Source organism: Lepisosteus oculatus, chromosome 3, assembly GCF_040954835.1.
Source record: "Lepisosteus oculatus isolate fLepOcu1 chromosome 3, fLepOcu1.hap2, whole genome shotgun sequence".
Taxonomy (NCBI): Eukaryota; Metazoa; Chordata; class Actinopteri; order Semionotiformes; family Lepisosteidae; genus Lepisosteus; species Lepisosteus oculatus.
This window is the reverse complement of record NC_090698.1, coordinates 63,992,895-64,011,091: the sequence shown is the minus strand read 5'-3', so window position 1 is coordinate 64,011,091 and position 18,197 is coordinate 63,992,895. Positions and strand designations below refer to the sequence as shown.

General features: G+C 39.8%; 2 protein-coding genes across 4 annotated transcripts in view; one reads left to right on the top strand and one right to left on the bottom strand.

Annotated features, from left to right (window-relative positions):
- The first annotated feature begins 1,435 nt into the window (after nt 1–1,435).
- Nucleotides 1,436–15,545, top strand: gng10 (guanine nucleotide binding protein (G protein), gamma 10). The gene is made up of 3 exons (XM_006626573.3): nt 1,436–1,720; nt 10,237–10,369; nt 13,494–15,545. Exons 1-2 carry the CDS (start codon nt 1,640–1,642, stop codon nt 10,360–10,362), a joined length of 207 nt encoding a protein of 68 aa, XP_006626636.1. The 5' UTR covers nt 1,436–1,639; the 3' UTR covers nt 10,363–10,369; nt 13,494–15,545.
- Nucleotides 15,546–15,720: 175 nt separating this feature from the next.
- shoc1 (shortage in chiasmata 1) overlaps nt 15,721–18,197 on the bottom strand; it is a 46,282-nt gene continuing 43,805 nt past the window's right edge. For 2 of the 3 annotated variants that reach the window (XM_015362589.2, XM_069187354.1), the window contains exons 28-29: nt 17,111–17,954; nt 15,721–16,465 (exon numbers count right to left, since the gene is read on the bottom strand). In XM_015362589.2, the coding sequence (XP_015218075.2) occupies nt 16,368–16,465; nt 17,111–17,954 (942 nt within the window). In that variant the 3' untranslated portion in view covers nt 15,721–16,367. The remainder of the gene's footprint in view (nt 16,466–17,110; nt 17,955–18,197) is intronic. The other variant, XM_069187355.1, reaches the window with a different exon arrangement.

Sequence of the window (18,197 nt, the reverse complement as noted above, 5' to 3'; positions counted from 1 at the left end):
CTTCCTTTGCATGTATTTTCTTAATTGCATTATACGGTGTTTAATTAAAATCAATATCTCAATTTGATGGTTTGTAGCATTCTCATAACACTTTACTTTTGTACTGTATTTTTTTCCTCTGAAGACCGAAGGACTGGAATCTTTTTAGTCTTGAGCAGAGAAGACTGTAAGGGAACCTGATGTAAGTATTCAAAATCCTCGAAGGCACTGTCAAAGTCAACACCTGTGGTTTTCTTCAGAACGAAGAGGGAAACACCAGCCCGAAAGAATGAGGAAGTGCATCTGAAACCAAGGACAGGAGGCATTAATTTACACAAAGGGTCCTAGGAGTGTGGAACAGCTACTCATCCATGACTTATAAGACGATACCCCGTGTTTTTTATCCAAGGTATGGCTGTTTGAGAACCATGAATCAATTTACTGTTTACTACTTAAGTCAATTTATTTAAGTCCAGAGGGCTTGCATCTCCTCTGCTTTGTAACCTTTCTTATACTCTCATGGGCCTGACTCGTATAGATGAGTCTGACTCTGAAAACTTTGATTCCCTTAAGCTATGTTTCTTCTTTTCTTTTAAAGTGTGTCTATTAATGTTATATTCATTACCATCACTCTGCCTTAACTATGTTTTTTTCTCTGATTTCCATTGTATCTTATAATCATCATGGCCTGTGTAGTAGCTTCTACCTTGTGCACTTGGTTTCTATTTTGGCCCTGCTTCTTTTTACTGCAGGAGTAGCTGGAGACTATCCCAGCAAGCAACAGGAGCAATCGCAGAGCACACACATAAAGACCAAATTTCCCAGAAGCCAGTTCATCCAACAGTATATGAACAACAGTATATTTTTTACTGTGTTGTATTTGAATGTTGAAAATGTGCACTGGAGAAAACTCTCCAAATCTGTCTTGTGGATTTCTCAAATAACACTATTTGAGCAAACATGGGAAGAATTTTGATGTATATAAATAACAAGCAATATAGGGATGTCCTCTCAGTTGTAACTTGGTTAAGTGTTTTTGATTTGCAAATGTGATGGGTACATAGATCCAGTTACCAGTGCCTGATTAGCTGTGGTCATAATCAACTTCCCCTATGACTCCAGATGACTCCATCGCACTACAAGACACATGTGGAGCTCATCATCAGGAGCTGAACAATCCGATTTTATTACTTCAGCTTCATCTGCTCTTTAAGTCAATACAGGCCTCGCGAAAAGTGTTGAAGATATTCAGATTTTGTTACGTGAAAAGGATTTAATTTCAACACAGAAATCAGCGGGAAAAGCTAAATTACTTTGTAGATAATACGTAAGATCAGACCTTGAATAAAACAAATGACATCGGTACTTTAAGCACAGAGGGCACGTTTATATTATTGTGCATCAATGCACACTCCGTGCCTGCAAGGATGATGTTCTGAAAATTGCCTCAGATGCTGGTATTCCCATATGCTTGCTTAAGACCTCCTCCACAGCCATCTCAATTGACGCTTCCTTTCAGGAAATCAGAGTGGGTGGACTGAGCTCAGTTCCTGTAGAGGCACTAGTAAACTCGAATAGACAGCCAGTATAGTAGAGCTTCATCCTTGTGGAAAGCGGTCCTATTGAGAATTTTCCACAGTCGGCTGAAGTAAAAAGAAACATGTCGTCTAATTCCAACCTGAGTACTATGCGTCGGCTTGTTGAGCAGCTCAAACTGGAGGCCAGTGTCGAGAGGATAAAGGTAAGGACCCAGATACGTTGAAAAAAAGTTTGTTAGCTGAATTTTCTGATGAAAACTGGCAATGTTATAATGAATAAAACTTGTTGTACGCCCGTAATATTTTAAACTTTGCCAGCGGACTTCACAGCGACACAACAGTTACACCGAAAACAGAAGCCTTTTATTTCAAATGAAACGGGATGGGCAAACCGGTGAATAACAGTAGATAACGCTGGACGTAGATGCATTTAAAACAGATTTCTGTATTCTTGTTTTCCTTTTTCGTAAACGGGGAGGCTGTGCTCAATGTATACTGGACGTACTGTACATGTTTGTATGCTCCAATTGGCACGGTTTTGTACCTCTTTTTTCTAAAAGAATAACCTAGAAAATAAACCTCGTACATTAGTTTTAATTCTACAAAAAGCAAATAAAAACGTTATTAACACCAAACAATCGCTTTACGTTTAATAAGAATATTTTTTTAAATTTCTCACGTTTATTGCACAGTTGCAGTATTAAAATGGTAGCAGCAACAACAAAAAAAAAATGGTTGCGACTGTGATCTTTATACTTTTATTTTAGTATCCAGCCCGTGTATTAAATCTTTCAGTCTTCTTCAGTATATTGAAAACAGGTGACTGGTACTTTTTAAAATAGGCGTGGAGCGTTTTAGAAAAAACTGTTTGACGTTAAATCTGCGATTGATAGCAGTACGAAATGCAGTTGCATTTTAGCAGGCAGATTATATCTTTTGGGATGTCACAGCCTACAAATTTGTACGTAAAAACATAAATGAAGTTTTGTATTTAAAAAAATCTCTTGAAATAGTAATGGACCTGTGATGAACAGTACAGTGCCTTACAAAAGTGTTCACACTTCTATGGTGTCTCAGTTTGTGAAATGACAATGATGAAAACATTTCTTTAAACTTGATATTTTATTCAGTCTAAACTGAATGTTTCTAAGTGTTATAAACGTTCTAGTAAATGTCAGTAAAAACTACAAAAAAATGAAATATATTGATTGTGTAAGTTTTAAGATCTGTAATCACAGTATTTGGTGGAAGCACCCTACAATTACAGCAGGTATTTTTGGGTAGGTGTATCCCAATTTTGCACCCTAGATGGTGGATATTTTGCCCACGTGACAGATTTAGTCAAGCTCTCTCAAGTTGTTTGAGGGATTGCTTATAGACAATAGTTTTGAAGTCTAAACACAGAATCTCAGTCTTACATTCACATTCTGATTGATTTTTAAACCACTTATTCTTAAGTGTAGCTTTGCTCTGATGAAAGTGACTTTTTGCCCTGGATTTAAGTCCAAAGCAGACTGTAACAGATTTTCCTCTAGTATTTCCAGGTACTGTGCTTTGTTTTAATTCAGTCCTATCTTTTTCAGTCCCTGCTGAGGAGAAGCAGAACTGTGGCACAAAGCTGCCACTACCATGCTTGACTGTAGGAATTGTGTGTGAAAAGTGTCAAAAGGGGGTTGTGTGTTGGGTCTGTAGTTGTCTATTTTTCATTCATATTATTTTTTTTTAAAGAGTCATTTATTTAAATGCCCATGATGGAAGGGGTTCTTGTATTCAGTTACCTGAAATTATATTTTGAAGAAATTACTCCTGTTACCAGTAACATCCAATTTTCATTCAATTTCTAAAAACAGTTTCTGTATTAAGACACCAAAGCCATATTAATATATCATTATCGGTTTGTTTGAAATGATGATTGTACATGATACAGTTTGTCCAGGAAAAATATGTGAGATAATATTACAGTGGTCTTCCTGTTTTACATGTAGCTGTTTGGTATTCAAATATATGAAAATCTGTGAGCAGAGTTTCCCATTAACTGGAATGGTGTTCCTGCTGCCTTTTGTTTTTGAGTTCTGCTGAGGTGTCAGATCACCCAGTGATTAATGGGAAGTTTTATCTTTAAGAAAATGCAAAGATACTTTCTTTTCTGTGCAAATTGACTCAGATACTCAAATCCAAACCCAAAATGTCTTTTCTTTTTTTCCAGTCATGACTTTAACTTTTGTTTTCATTATTTATTTTGTGTTCGGTAAATTTGTTTTTTAAGCATCCTCTGTATACTTTCAGTCATTCATAAACATAATTAGAAAGTCTGTTTAAAATGCACTTCTTTAAAAGAAACGTTGGCGTTGTGGTGGATAGCATTGCAGGCTAACAAGTCCTGGCTCCTTTTTTGGGCTTGGATATTGGCCATATATCATTTCTTGTATTAGGAATTTGTCTTTCCGCATACCCCAACTTGCTCTCCGTGAGACACACAGACAGGGAGAGAAGCTTGGGGTCAGAGCGCAGGGTCAGCCATTTATACAGCGCCCCTGGAGCAGTTGGGGTTAAGGGCCTTGCTCAGGGGCCGAACAGAGTAGGATTCCTCTGCCGGCTGTGGGATATGAACCGGCAACCTTCCAGCCACAGGCACAGATCCTTAGCCACAGAGCCACTGCTCCGCCCCCTTGACGGGCTGTCCGCATGGGGTTCGCACGTCATGAGGGTTTTTTCTAGATGCTCTGGTTTCCTTGCACCTCTGAAGGGACGTGCAGGATAGGTTTGAGTGCCGATTGTAAACTGACCCCCCCCAGTATTCACGAGTAAGTGAGCTGGGCACCTCATCTCACTCCACGCTGCCGAGAGTGGCTGTGGCTTCCCCCTGACTTGCAGAGAGAATCGAGTGCAAGTTGCGTAGATCAGGAGAGATTTCTTCAAAATGGCGGCTCTCTTAAAAAAACCCTAAAAATCGACTTCCAAAATAACATTTTGTAGCTTTAATTTAGTCCATTAAATTTCAATAAACCTATCTCAAACATTTTGTTGTGGTCATCATTTCTAAGGACATTTGATAAGCTATTCAAGTTCTTTTGAATACTTCTACATACACTGAGTGAACAAAACACTAAGGATACCTTCCTTATATTGCATTGCACCACTGTTTTCCCTCTGAACAGTCTCAATTCATCTGGCATGGACTCAACAAGGTGTCGAAAGTGTTCCACAGGGATGCTGGCCCATGCTGACTGCCGTGCTTCCCACAGTTGTGTTGATTGGGCCGGTAGTTGATCTCTACTCTTAATAGCTGGTTCCATGTTATCCCCCAGATATTCAATTGGATTAAAATCTGGTGACTGGGCAGGCCACTACATTAAGCGGAATTCATTGTCATGTTCGAGGAACTATTCCTGGACAATCTCTAGCCTTGTAGCACAGAGCATTGTTCTGCTAAAATAATCCATTCGCAGATGGATACACTGTTGCCATAAAGGGATGCACCTGATTTTCAGATATCCTGTGGCATTCAAAAGTTGCTCCACTTCTATCAAGGGGCTCAATGTGTGCCATGAAAACACACCCCACACCATCATACCACCACCAGCCTGCAATGTTGACACACAGCATGATGGATGCATGGGCTCATCTCATCTTTTCTCCATACCCTAGTCCTCCTATCAGCGTGAGCAGCAATCAGTACTCATCAGACCAGGCAATGTTTTCCAGTCCTCCAGGGTTCAATGTTTTCGTTCCACAGCAAACGCAGTTTCATGTATGTTGCTGGAAGAAGTGTAATTCTGTAAGGTCGTTGGCTGCCATACACCTTTTGTGTCAAGGTTCCGATGAGTTGTGCATTCTTGTATGGGTCTTTCAGCACCAATGTTGTGCTGGACTAAAGTTGACTAACTGTAGACCGTCTGTTGATCTGCACAATTTGTGTCTACCCTCCTTTCACCTCTTTCATCTGTTTTCAACCACTGGCTTGCCATTGGCTGGATTTCTTGTGAGTGGTGTACCATACCATATTCCAAAACCATTCCAGATACACACGGGATACTGTTGAGCTTGAAAAACCCAGCAGTGTTGTGGTTCTTCACACTCAAACCAACAAGCCTCATGCCCTCACACCTACTATCATACCCCATTCAAATATTTTTTCTTGCCATTCTCCCTCGCAAACAATCCTTGTCTCGATGGTCTCAAGCCTTAAAAATCCTTCTTTAACCCTTTAAACCTTCTTTGTCTCCTCCCCTTCATCTGTGCTGGTTGAAGTAGATGTAACAGGTGAAATAAATTAGGGATCATCGCTTTCAGCTGGACTCACCTGGTCAGTCTATTTCAGGGAAAGAGCAGGCGTCCCCAAAGTTTTGTACACTCAGTGTATATACTACAGTACGTCTTATTAGACGTGTTAGTGATCAATTCATAAATCAAAAGGTCAAAAGTTTCCATCAGGAAATTCCTTCCACTCCAAGAAATAAGAACAGCTCCCATATTTCTTGTCCAAGTCATTAAAAGGTTTCTGTATTAGCTGTCCAGATGTTAATACATTGAGACAGAAAATATACATGCTAAATGTATATTTGTAATATGTATATAAATGTATATTTGTAATATACAGTAGTTATGTTTTTTATTTCTCCAGCAGAATTGTGGTGGTAAAATGAGACTAATGTGTTTTAACTGCTCCAGAGAACTCAAGAGGATGGCTGAAAAGTGAAACTTGGTTTTTGTGTGATACTTCTCATAACAGTAGGTGTAAATCAGTAAAGGTACTCAATATCTGTATATAATATTGTAATGGTTATAGAACAGGTTGTAACATGGTATTTATACAAGTACACATGGTTCATTACAATTGTGCTCTGTACCAGCTGAGTTCAGGATTATTCATTTTGAATTTCTTCTATACCTATAATGACCTGAGAGGAATTTCTTTCCATTAAAGAAGACGGTTTGAAAAGTTATGTGCATATTTTAAAATGTGGAATAGCAAAAGGGTAATTATTTTGCTTCTGTGCAAGAAAATTCTAGTTTTGGAATCATTTCTATCTGTTGGACAATTCTAGCACAAAGAAAGCAGTCCTCTTTCCCTTAAGATTTTCATTATCGTAAATAATGTGCTTTCAATAAGATTTTTAGGCAAAACAAAAAATTATCATAGGGAGCAAATTTCTTACCAGTTACTAAATACAGACTCCATTTTCTCCAGGCAGTTCGAGCACAGACAGTTTATTGTTGAATGACAATGCAAAGCAGTTTTATTTTTATATGACCCCCCTCCCTCGTGGTGATGCCTCTTGAGAGTGCTTTCAAAATTAAAAATAGGACAAAGTGATGTACTCCTCCTGTTTTGAATCTGCAGCTCAAAAACGTCTTCACAGAGAGATATTTTCCATGTATAATTAAAATGATCGAGCACTTCAGCCTTCCTGCTGCTGTTTGGGCGAGAGCCGCGTGCTCTCAGAGTGCCACAGCTGGTGGCCTCAGCCCCCCCTCCCCGAGACTTGGAATAATGTGGAATTCTGCAGTTTTATTATCAGTTACGTTGCCAGATCTTTAGCGTTTAGGCTGTCAAGTTTTAAGGACTTTTCCCTAAGCTTGTAACATTAAGAGTAACTTAAAGCTTTGGGGAATGAGATGAAGTGCTTTCCTGGTCCTGGATCTTTAGTATGGAATCATTTTTTTTTTTTACATAATGAACTTTATTCCAAATTGTATACCAGTCTCACAAGGAGTACAACTCTACCAAAACATAAAATCTCTTCTAGGTTATAAAAGTTCTTAAAAGGATGATTGTCCATTTTCCATCAGTTCACTTTGCAAGTGGTTGCTGGGGCTGGATTTGCACACTGTAAACAGCGAATTCATGTTTAGTCCAAAATCAAGTCAATGTTGCCCCTGTCCAGACACACTGGATGAATTGTAAAGTCTTATGGCAGAAGGCAAGAATGCCCTTCTCTAGTGCTCCCTGATGCACCGTGGTTGGATCAGCCTGCTGAACGTGCTCTTCATTCTCACGATACAAACTCCATGCAGATAAGGAATTGACCCTAGCAGAGTGCAGCCACAGAGGGGGAGAAGGGGTGGAGGAGGGGTGTAAAGATGTATGCAGGGGACAGAAGGGGATTGTGTAAAGGATTTGTAATGTAATTTTCTCACCTAAACATCAGTATTCACTGTGAATTACTGACAGCTGATGCTGATTGAACTTCACTGTCATCATCCCTTCCGAGCTTTCGTTATAAACTAAGTTTGTTGTCAGAGATTGTAGAGAAACTGGATCAGGTAAAGTCTCATCACTCAGATTGTGTCTAAGCCATAGTCGCTTGAGTGGATAACGCATGATCAATCAAAATGACTTCAAAAATAGTTAATATTTAAAATCTGTATACATTTATAAAAATTTGTATAAACAGTATTTCTTTTGATCCTGAGGATATATTCTGATCTGTGTTAACAAATGATGTGGAGGATTCAGTGTGTACAGGGTTGTATTTCTGCAAATACTCGTTATCAAAAGCAAGTGAACATGTCTGAACCATACATTTTGAATAAGGTCTCTAAACACAGCAGAGCTGCAGCTTATTAGACTTGTTTTCTAGTTCATTCATGAAGTCTGGGATATCTAATTGGTTCAGAGAGTAGAAAAACCCAAAATGGCTTAAAATTTAAAGGGAGTCTTTGACATTATACTCTTCCATGTTTTAGAAAGCAACCAGTACTGGTAGTTTAAAAGTGGATTATCTGAATTAACTTTGAAACTTAATGCATTGCATAGTTTGAGAATGAACAAAATTGCTGTGAAGATGTGAGGAGAGGCAGAGAAGCTCTAATGGCTAGCTCCAGATGCATTGAAAGCAGGCCTGCCAATACCCTGTAGCCAGTGAAGCACAGATGGGCTCAGGCCTCTATCTGCACTCCACAGCATCTAAAAATAGCCAGGGGTGGGCCTTGATTATAAAGGTTCATCATCCTTGAAAAATTCAGGCTTGTTTAGAAATCTCTCAGAATGAGAAATGAAAATGAGTTAAAGCAGTGACTTTATAGAGCAGAAACCTCAGCTTAGTTCCATAACAGGCACCCGACCTATAATTAAAAAAATCCCTTTGAAAATCTTGTAATCGCATAATTCTTTAAAAATTTTCATATCCTAGGTGGAAATAGGGGATTCCATGAGAGCTGGTTTGGACTTTAAATGCATTTTTGCTAGTTAAAACTTCTGTAGATAAAGGGAGCATTACACCAAATAGCAGACAAAATATTAAAATCTATTATGTATAGAGGAGACCCTCTGAGCATTTGTGTAGAAAAGGGCAAAGACTACATTTTTTGGCTGTGTCGAAAGCCACTAGACACTAGAAAACTGACATCGGTCAGGAGAAGTATTTATGGCAAAACAGGTTGGTATTTAATAAAATGTTATAAATGTGCACGATTTGTTATAACAAAATTCATAATATAAGAGTAGTGGACCTATGCTGTGCACTGCCTTTTTTAATTTATTCTTTCAGGACCATTTCTACCATGTATATTTTTTTTCTTTGTTGGTTAGAACCTGAGCACATAGTTTGAATTATATACAGTATATGCTTGTGTAAGAGTGGTACTAAATTTCCTAATTCTGTCATTCCATTCTACCCAGTTAGAGTAAGGCAGTACTAGGTACTACAATGCCTCTCTTTTGAATAAACAAAATTATTTAGATACTTTTTGCTGAAACAGACACAAATGGTTTTTCATGATTGTACGCCGAAACTGATCTACGTGCTGGAGCGAACGAAAGCTTTCAGTCAGGTGGGACACCACTAGTAGCGCAGCAGACACGACTCGAGTATCTAGTGAGGCAGGGCTTCACTCACTCATGGCAGACTGGTTGTGCTTGGTTTCTTTGTGAAAGGCCAAGGATCTGAGACATTGGATGTTCCAATTATTAAAAATATATTAGTCTTTCCCCGGGATAAAGTTAAATGCTTTTGCTTTCTCTGTGGTTGTTTAATAATTAAATCCACTCTTCTAGTGCAGACAGTGCAAAGAAAAGGATGTTTCTACTCCTTAAGTCAAATATTGAAAATATCACGTTCGCGGGGCAGTGATATAGTGGTTATAGCACTGCCAGCTCGCAACTGGTGAGTGCCGAGTTTGACTGCAGACTGTGGTGCCTTCTGTGTTTGCCTGTTCGCCGTTTTCCAAACTCTCTGGTTTCTTCCAACCTTCCAGAGCCATGCTGACTACATTTCCTCATGTCTGATTTGTCTCTGTGTGCGTGTGCTTGTCCTCAGAGCCGAATGACTCCACTGGGTTTGAGGTTACTAGCGGAAATCCAGCCTATTGCAAGGGTAGAGGAATCTGCTCTTCTGCCTGGCGAAAAAGTTAGCAAGACAATATTTCATTTTTATCAGAGAATTCAAGGTACGCTACTCATTGCCAGGAAGCCATGATTGTGGAAGTTTCCAGAGTTGGCAAGGAGAGATCTCCCTGTCCAGTGCCAGTCTTACATTATTCCATCAGGTCCTGTCATTATGAAGTTACCTGAGGCTCTGTGCTCGGAATTATTGTATACTTCTATAGTACAATTATATATATGTCTGTATTTTTTTAAATATCTATTGTTTTGCATGTTTAAGATTTCATCCGCTTGAGTGTTGTTGACTAGGATGAATGAATGAGTCCGGTCATATTTAGATGAAATCCTTCTCAAATGGCGCTGTGTCTGAGGGTTGTTGTGCTGTCTTTGCAGGTGTCTCAGGCGGCCGCAGAGCTCCAGCAGTACTGTGTCCAGAATGCCTGTAAAGATGCCTTGCTTGTGGGTGTCCCAGCGGGCAGCAATCCCTTCAGAGAACCTCGGTCCTGCTCACTCTTCTAGACTGCAGGTATCTGACCCTCTGCCGCCTGTGTAGCTCTCTAACGAGCAAGTGCTCCTCCATGCTTTTATAGACACTAGTGGGGGGAAAAAAATGGAACCGCCAGGGTAAACTAACTACAGCAAGGCTGTGTCCTAATGTGCATCCTTACAGTCTTGCGTTCCCACTAACGTCTGCAAGGGCGTAGGCTTTCCCACTTCTAAGTTTGTTTCTCAAGGGTGTCACAAGAGCGCCCTTCTCTGAAATCTGCACCAGAGGGGATTCCCATGAAGGGAATTACCCACAATTCTTTGAGAAATGGTGACGTTGCATGTTGTAGCCTATCACAGCGGAGAGAGGTTGCCATGGAGAATAAAAGATTTGTGTATTGGTAAAATCTTACTTTTTACAGTTTTAAAATTCATTTTATGTATAAACAAAATGACAGTAGACTACTTTGGATTCATGCGGTAGCGAATTCGGGTTCTTGCAGGAAAATAAACCAGACAACGCTCTTGTTTGGCACCCAAGCACCATTTATTACGCCCCCTTCAGGCAGCTATGGTCAACAAAGACAAACTCGAACGCAGGGTTGACACTTACACTAGGGAGGTAAACGGGACACGTACGCAGATTCAGGGTGGTTGCACATTAAGGGATATATACAGACAATAACACAGGTAAACACTGAACAGCTGTTGAGACAAATTTGATTGGGTACTGTCATTTTTTTGTATTGGGACAGAAGAGATGGAAATGTATTTAGTAGTGTAAAATGTTGGATTAACGGAGAGTGATATAGTCAAGATTTCCATAGTTTACTCGGTCTGTTTTGAGTGGAGCCTGCTCAACATGAATGAACGCGGTGTCACTCATTTTGTGCAGGGATAGACCAGAGCGGAGAATGAAATTTGTTTGTTTTTTTAAATCATCGGCCTACTTGCACTTAGCCGCTGGAAAATAAGCATCAACAACAGACAGCATTTAGAGCATGAGCCGCGTAACCAGCGAGCGACAGACCGAGATGTCCCCTCCAATACTGGCGCACTTGAAGTCCACACTTGCCCTACGTCACAGAAGCGTGCGTGGACTTGAAGGAAGGCTTAGGGAGCAGTGCGAGCACTGGGACACGGCCTAAGTAAATTGGAACACATACAGTAGGTGTTGCCCATGTGTTTGGGCAAATAGCATCCCAGCAGACTTCAGCGTGCCTCGTTGCCTGTGATTGTGGTTAGCCTGACTGCCAGACGAGACCCCAGATTTTTAAGAGGGGTGCTTGTTGGGGGCATTTGGGCTTCAGTGATCAAAACAGCCCAGCTTGATCATGTTTCATAAGCAAGGGTGTCTAAGGTAACATCAGCATGGAACTCGGGGGGGAAGACTTCATCAGGACAGAACAAGAGCAGGCAGAAATGCATATTCCAGGCCTGTGATAGTGCAAGGCAAAACAGCTGAGCAGCGGGAGATAAAGGCTGTGAAGCACAAACCACTCATCACGCCTGGCAGCATCCAGTGGTGCAAAGAGCACAGGCAATGAACTACTAAATATTAGAAACGTGATGTGGTCAGATGAAGCATTCTTCAGCATGACAAATGGATGAGTGCACGTGTGGGGCCAACCTAAAAAAGTGTGCTGCCTTTGTGTGTCTGTACATTAGAGCTGAAGTGAAGACATACAGTACATGTACCGTATCACCAGCTTTTAAAGTTTTTTTTCAGAAACTAAATTTGAGCAGACGTTTATTGTACAGATTTAAAAAGGATCATCTTTCAACATTTAGGGTCAACAATCCAGGGATTGCTATGTGCAACAAAGTGTTATAAATAGCACTCGTGGCTTTTCGCTTAACTGTAGATGTTTATTTTTTATCCTTATTTTTCCTTTAAAATGTGTAAGTTACATGTTCACTAACATGACAGACCTCCGAGAGATCCGGATTTGTCTGCACTAGATACTGGTATTGGTGCACAGAAGGTCAACAGGAAAAAAGTATTCTAAACTACTCAAAAAGTTATTTAATTTGAAGCTACATTTCTTAACCACATGTATTACTAAACATCTTATTATTTTCAAACTGTTCTCTGCAATCTATTTCTGTCAAATTCCTGTCTCATGATCTCATAATTAGTACTGTATTCGCACACATGCAGAATATGTTGTCAATCTAAACAGCCCTTTCATCTGTGAAGTCCTTGGTGTTGGTAACAATAACCTCATGCCAAGGAACAACAAGTGAACGATTTACTGACACTGAAATCGGAAACCAAATGCACAAGTTTTATAAACATAAAGCTGTTCTCACTGCCAAACAAAATAATTTGTTCACAAACACATTTGTTGACAAGACTAGCAGACTCGATCTATCAGTGTTTTATAAGTACAAATGAGTGGAAGAACTAAGAAAAGTGGAAAGATCTTTTAGTGAAGGTTAAAAAGGACAGCACGAGTTGCAAACACTTGGCAAATAGCGAGATTTGTATAACTGAAGGGGAAATGCCTGTCAGACCCCTGTTGTAAATTAAGAGTTCAGCAGATAATTCTTTTATCCTGCATTGATGACAAGGAAACCTTTTGAACAATTTGTTGTCATTATATTTGTCCAAAGGATTATTTTGGTCTCTCAGACCACATTCATTTCTCAGTGCTCACTGGTGCTGGCATCTGTGTGATCTACAGTATCTGTGTATCTATACGAAACATCATGTGTTTTTTATTTAGATTATACATTCCTACAGAATTTGACTTAAATCTGAGACTAAATTCTCGCCTTCTCAAAATTTAAAATATCTTAAATACACACTCATGGCTAAGCAGTACACTAGGTGAAAGGTTTGTGAGGTCTGGAGTATTTCTGTCGATACATTAGTCATAGTTAGAGTCGTGTGTTTGTCGTCTGGGTTCATTCCAGCCCTGGAGACTCATTTATCCAGCAGTCTGGGTGAGATGCTTTTGGCAGAGTCCTGTTCAGACACCCACGACCAGGCATCCTAACCACTGCTCCACCGATAAAAAGAAATTATTTAGTTTTTATATTTGCCATGGTTTGTAATTTTACTTCCTGACAGTTTTGTCTTTGAATTAAAACCAGTGAAGTTGTTTGCATCACAGATAAAGCTGATCTAGAACTGTAAATGCAGGATCTTTGTTTTTCAGGACATTTGGACATTCCAAGTCTCGGGCAGAAGCGTGATGTGACCATCAGTGCCACCTGTCATTTACATGGAAGAAAGTCCACTACCGTTAAATCCTTTTCCTAGTCTGACCTGTTTATTTATTAGCATCTTTTTAATCTCTAAAATGCTTTTTGCTAATTTTGTAATATTTTCTACAAGAAAACAAGTGAAATAACACAAGTATTCAGTGATACAGATCCTAATACAGTTATTTACACATTGTTTACAGGTTTACAGTTTACACAGTTTTTAATGTGCCTGTATTGATAGTGAGCTAAGGTTCTAATTTCACAAAAAGTTTTTTGCAGAAATGCAAAGGATTTATTCAATGGTAAAAAACCTCCATAATTTGCGTTTGTAAATATGGGGAAATGTTCTATAACAACTTGCATGTTTTTCAAAAGAATGATTGGGCACATGCACCAGTCGAACATTTCTCTTCTTACACATTCTTGGTGCTAAGAATTCCTATGAAATACATTGTCTTGTAGCTTCTCTACCAGCACAACTTACCTAAATATTGCCCTGCAAATTTAATCGATTAAGTTTTACTACAAACATTTTGTTGGTGCCTGGATTCTTACAAAAAACTAGCCTGTCCATCACCATTCTCCAGCAAGTACTGGTGTCATTGCTGTGATGCGAGACATAAAGAAACATTTGGTGAAAACAAATTGTTTGGATATAAAATGAAAAATACAAAATTGTTAAAATCATTGCAGTTTAGGAAACACTCAACCATAACTCATTACTGTTATCTAAAGTATTTACAATGGTGACAAAATCGCTGAGTTTGTGAAAGTGTTCTAACATAAATGTCAAAAACAAATTTTAATGCTCAGAATTTAGAACTGATTGAGTAATATAATCTATTCAGTGAAATGAAAAGTAACTGGTTCAGCATGCGTTTTTGATAATAAGAGCTCCACATTTCCAAGTTTACTATCACATGCCTTTCGTTGTTGCAGTCATTGCATCCTCATTAAAGACTTTCCCAATTTGAAAAAGCATTTTCATTCATTCAGTTTTCTCCCGATATAGGATGATTTATTGTAAGTAGCCATAAACATGGTTGTGACATGTCTGTCATTTTGGTTGTTTCATTCCAAAATTGTTTAAATAGATGTGCATCCATATACTGTATGCACTAGGACTGAATTGTGAGTTAAACGACTTTGGGGATTAGCAGTCACCATCAGCTATAACTTCTGCTTAAGGTCTTAGTCTTAGTTTTTCAATGGAAAACAGAATTGGCCAAAGCCTAAAGAAATACCACGTGACAAATCATTCAAAATGCAGAACTACTAATACTCCCCATTGTTAGGAATCTGCAGTGGGCCTGCAGTGTAGTGGGCCGAGGAGCGTCAGGGAAAGTGTAAGTCATCCCGGGACAGACTCTTCACACCACTTACAGTACTTGATTTCTTATGTAAAACAATCATAAGCCATAAATGAATGTGAAATTGATAGTGCAACTGAAAACACATTGCTCTTTAGAAAAACATCATCTTTGCAAGCAACACTCATGTAACCCATACTTCACATGTAGCACAAACGCATCCCTTTAGAAAAACATTAAAGGCATGTTAAAATTAAAAATCCAAGCTAAACAACTCTGTCCAGGTCTACAACCTTGGTCCAGGTTTTATAGGTATCCTGACAGGGTCAATGAGCAAGGATGGGAAAAGCATGTTACTCCCTCCTGTTAAAGCACCTGACTTAATTGGGGTCATTGAGAGCTCAGCTGGAATCAAATCAGAAAAGTGGAAGGCTTTCCAGGACTGGCCTGGTAGAACCCTGCTTCAGAACGGTGTCATTCCGAACGAGCTTTCTATTCATTACGGAAGTGCTCTTACATCGCGTACTCATTGCCTTGAGCTCTTTTCTGTGCCAAGGGGCTTTTTATACACTTCAGCAATCTGCACTCCTGTCTGCAGTGTACATTCCTAAATGTTTAAAAACTCCTTGTTGAAGCTTTTGCGTTTACATATGGTTTGTGACAAAAGTTAATAAAATATGATTTCTATGCCTCTTTCGTTACAAGCATTCCTTTATTTTTCAGTGGGGTTTTTTTTAAACCAGTGCAAAAACTGCATTTTTTAATTTCTTGAGTGCAGATTATGTTTCACTGTCTGTGCAGTATAACTGGAAGAATGTGAAGTTACACAGATACAAGAAGATGCATGTGTTCTGGATCTTAAAAAGAATGAAAAGCATCTGGGAGAATGTTCCCTTGTTTCATCCCCACACTTTAACTGGCTCTGGTATTGGTCAGTGATGGGTAATAACAGTTCTACCATAGAGACAATGTAGAAGAAAGGGCAGGGCAAAAATCTGTTTTAAAAAACGTAGGCTTGGTGTTTTAAGTAATACATATTTATTCAGTTGCAGTTAAACAAAGGGTTTGGTTTGATTGTTACCAGTTTACTTATGTCTCTTAAAATAAACCTTGGAAACATGACTGGGAAGTTTCCTGAACAAGAGAAAACAACAGGCAACAAAAACACTGAGAGCCATCAGGAAATTCCCCTAAGTTCCTCTCCTAAGAGGAAGTTCTGACTAATTCTAAGTGCTTCATTTAAAAGGACTGTGGAGAATTGTGTTGACAAAGAGAGAAATCAATTCCAGCTCTGCATTCAAGAACCAAGCCAGCATATTTCAGCACCATTCCTAAAAAACTGCATCTGTGTCTTCTAACAATGAAGTCTATGCATTAACACAGATACCATGAACATAACTGGGCTCACACATAAAACAATTCAATAACTGGAAGTGGCAGTGTGTTCTGGGTAAAGGAGGGGTTAAATGGAAGAACAATAACAAATTAAAACTAGAAAAAAAGCCTTAAATATTTCTAAAAAAATGCTAATCTTGTCTGACCATCGATTCTTCCTGGAACTTTTTCATAGGTGAGTTTCCTCCTCTTCAGCTGTGGTAAAAGTGTGTATCCTTCTGGAACAGACAAGATGAGAAAATATATGAAAGCTGCTACATAAAAAAGTCCATTTGAAGTGCCTGCTGTTAAATATCTCAATTATTTCATTGACACAGCCTCCAATCCTGGATGATTCTAGACGGTGTTGTATAAGAGATCTAGATTTCCAGCATCTGACTATTAAAGTAGACCAAATATTTTATGTTGAAGGGAGTTTTACACTTTTATATCCAAATGATTAATATAACAAACCAGAAATATAGCATCTTTTCATAGTAGTTAACCCGTCTTACAGCTTTTCAAGTGTGGGTCTGGGTTACTAGTTGACTTCAACTGGATTTCCCCAGCAATAGTACACATTTCACTCCAGGGGTGGTCTCCCGACAAGTCGGTCAGAGCTCTTAGCCTTTTGGCAATCACTGTCTCCTGCAATGGGCCAGGTGCCTGTAGACTTGCAGTGATGCCTGTCCAACAATTTACCCCCTGTCAGGCGATGCGCAGCTGGCAAGGTGTCAGATGACGAAGGGCTCTGCAGGTGGGCGAGCTGCACATTGCATTTCATTCTCTCAAGCAGGAGTAGGGGCTGTTACCGGGAAGATTCAACTAAAAACACCTGGCTCTTGGCGCAACATTTAACACTTACAGGGTCAGGCCTACTGTACCTGAAAATGCCTCTTTCTCGTCTGCTCTGCCTGCTCGTCTCTTCTTGTCGGATGTACTCCTGAGTGGCCCCAGAAGGTCTGAGTTGTCGCTTACGTCGGTTTCATATCCTGTCTTAATGAAACTGAACACGGAGTCCGCCATTACTCTTGGGGTGTGGCCAAAGGGACTGATGCTGCTCCCTTGCAGCATTCCTGCCGAGACGCTTGAGGTAAACAGGCAAGGGTCCTCGTTGAAACCCACACCAAACTGAGACACTTCACCAGGGGAATTGGATTTTTGGTGACAGTAGTAGTCAACAGCCTCTCTCTCAAACTGACAGTCTATAGAAGGGCCCATATTGAAGCTCAGATCTTTGTCATAGGCTGGTGAAAACGCCTCTGCCTGTATTGGTCTTCCTGATGTCCAGTTTGAATGATGATGTCCGGCAGGCTTGGAATTGAAGTGTACGCCACAATACTCTCCCATAGATGTCAGATCACTGTCCTTAATGCGTCCCAGTTGCCAGTGACCTTCTGCACTGTGGACATGCAGCGGTGGATGAGACAAGTCTCTGAAATGACCCAGCTGTACAGTGCCTTCTGTTTCTTCAGGAATAGGAAAAGGCTCGTGATCTTTGCGGTACACTGCCATGTTCTCTACACTGACTGATCCACTTAATGGATGGTGCTCAGAATTCATGCCCTGATTTTTTTCTAAAACCTCTATCCAGCCTTGTGTGTCCTCTCTGCTGACTGGCCTAGGTCCTGAACAGGGTGAATACTCCCTTGAAGTGGCCTTCCCACAGGATTCCAGAGGAGAATGAGAAACGTTCATCTTGTACAGAGCAGTGGTGTCGCTGAAGAGCTATATGTGTAGATGGGGGGAAAAAGAATGCTAATTTAAGAGGTATCTCCTTTGTCATTTATCATATTACAGTAGAGTCTCAATTATCCGACCTTCGATTATCCAGCATTCTGTTTTATCCGACACAGCCAATCACCATGGTGTACAGTACATACTGTACACTCTTCGTGCGCGTGCATAATAGCTTGCCCAATCCAATGCTGCTCTGTCTCGCCATGTGTTGCGTACTGCCGTTGATGTAAC

Bases quoted from the DNA above. Each gene is read 5' to 3' on its own strand.
- gng10 (XM_006626573.3), top strand. From the start codon at position 1,640: ATGTCGTCTAATTCCAACCTGAGTACTATGCGTCGGCTTGTTGAGCAG. The intron at 1,721-10,236 runs GTAAGGACCCAG...CTGTCTTTGCAG, and splicing joins CCAGTGTCGAGAGGATAAAG to GTGTCTCAGGCGGCCGCAGA.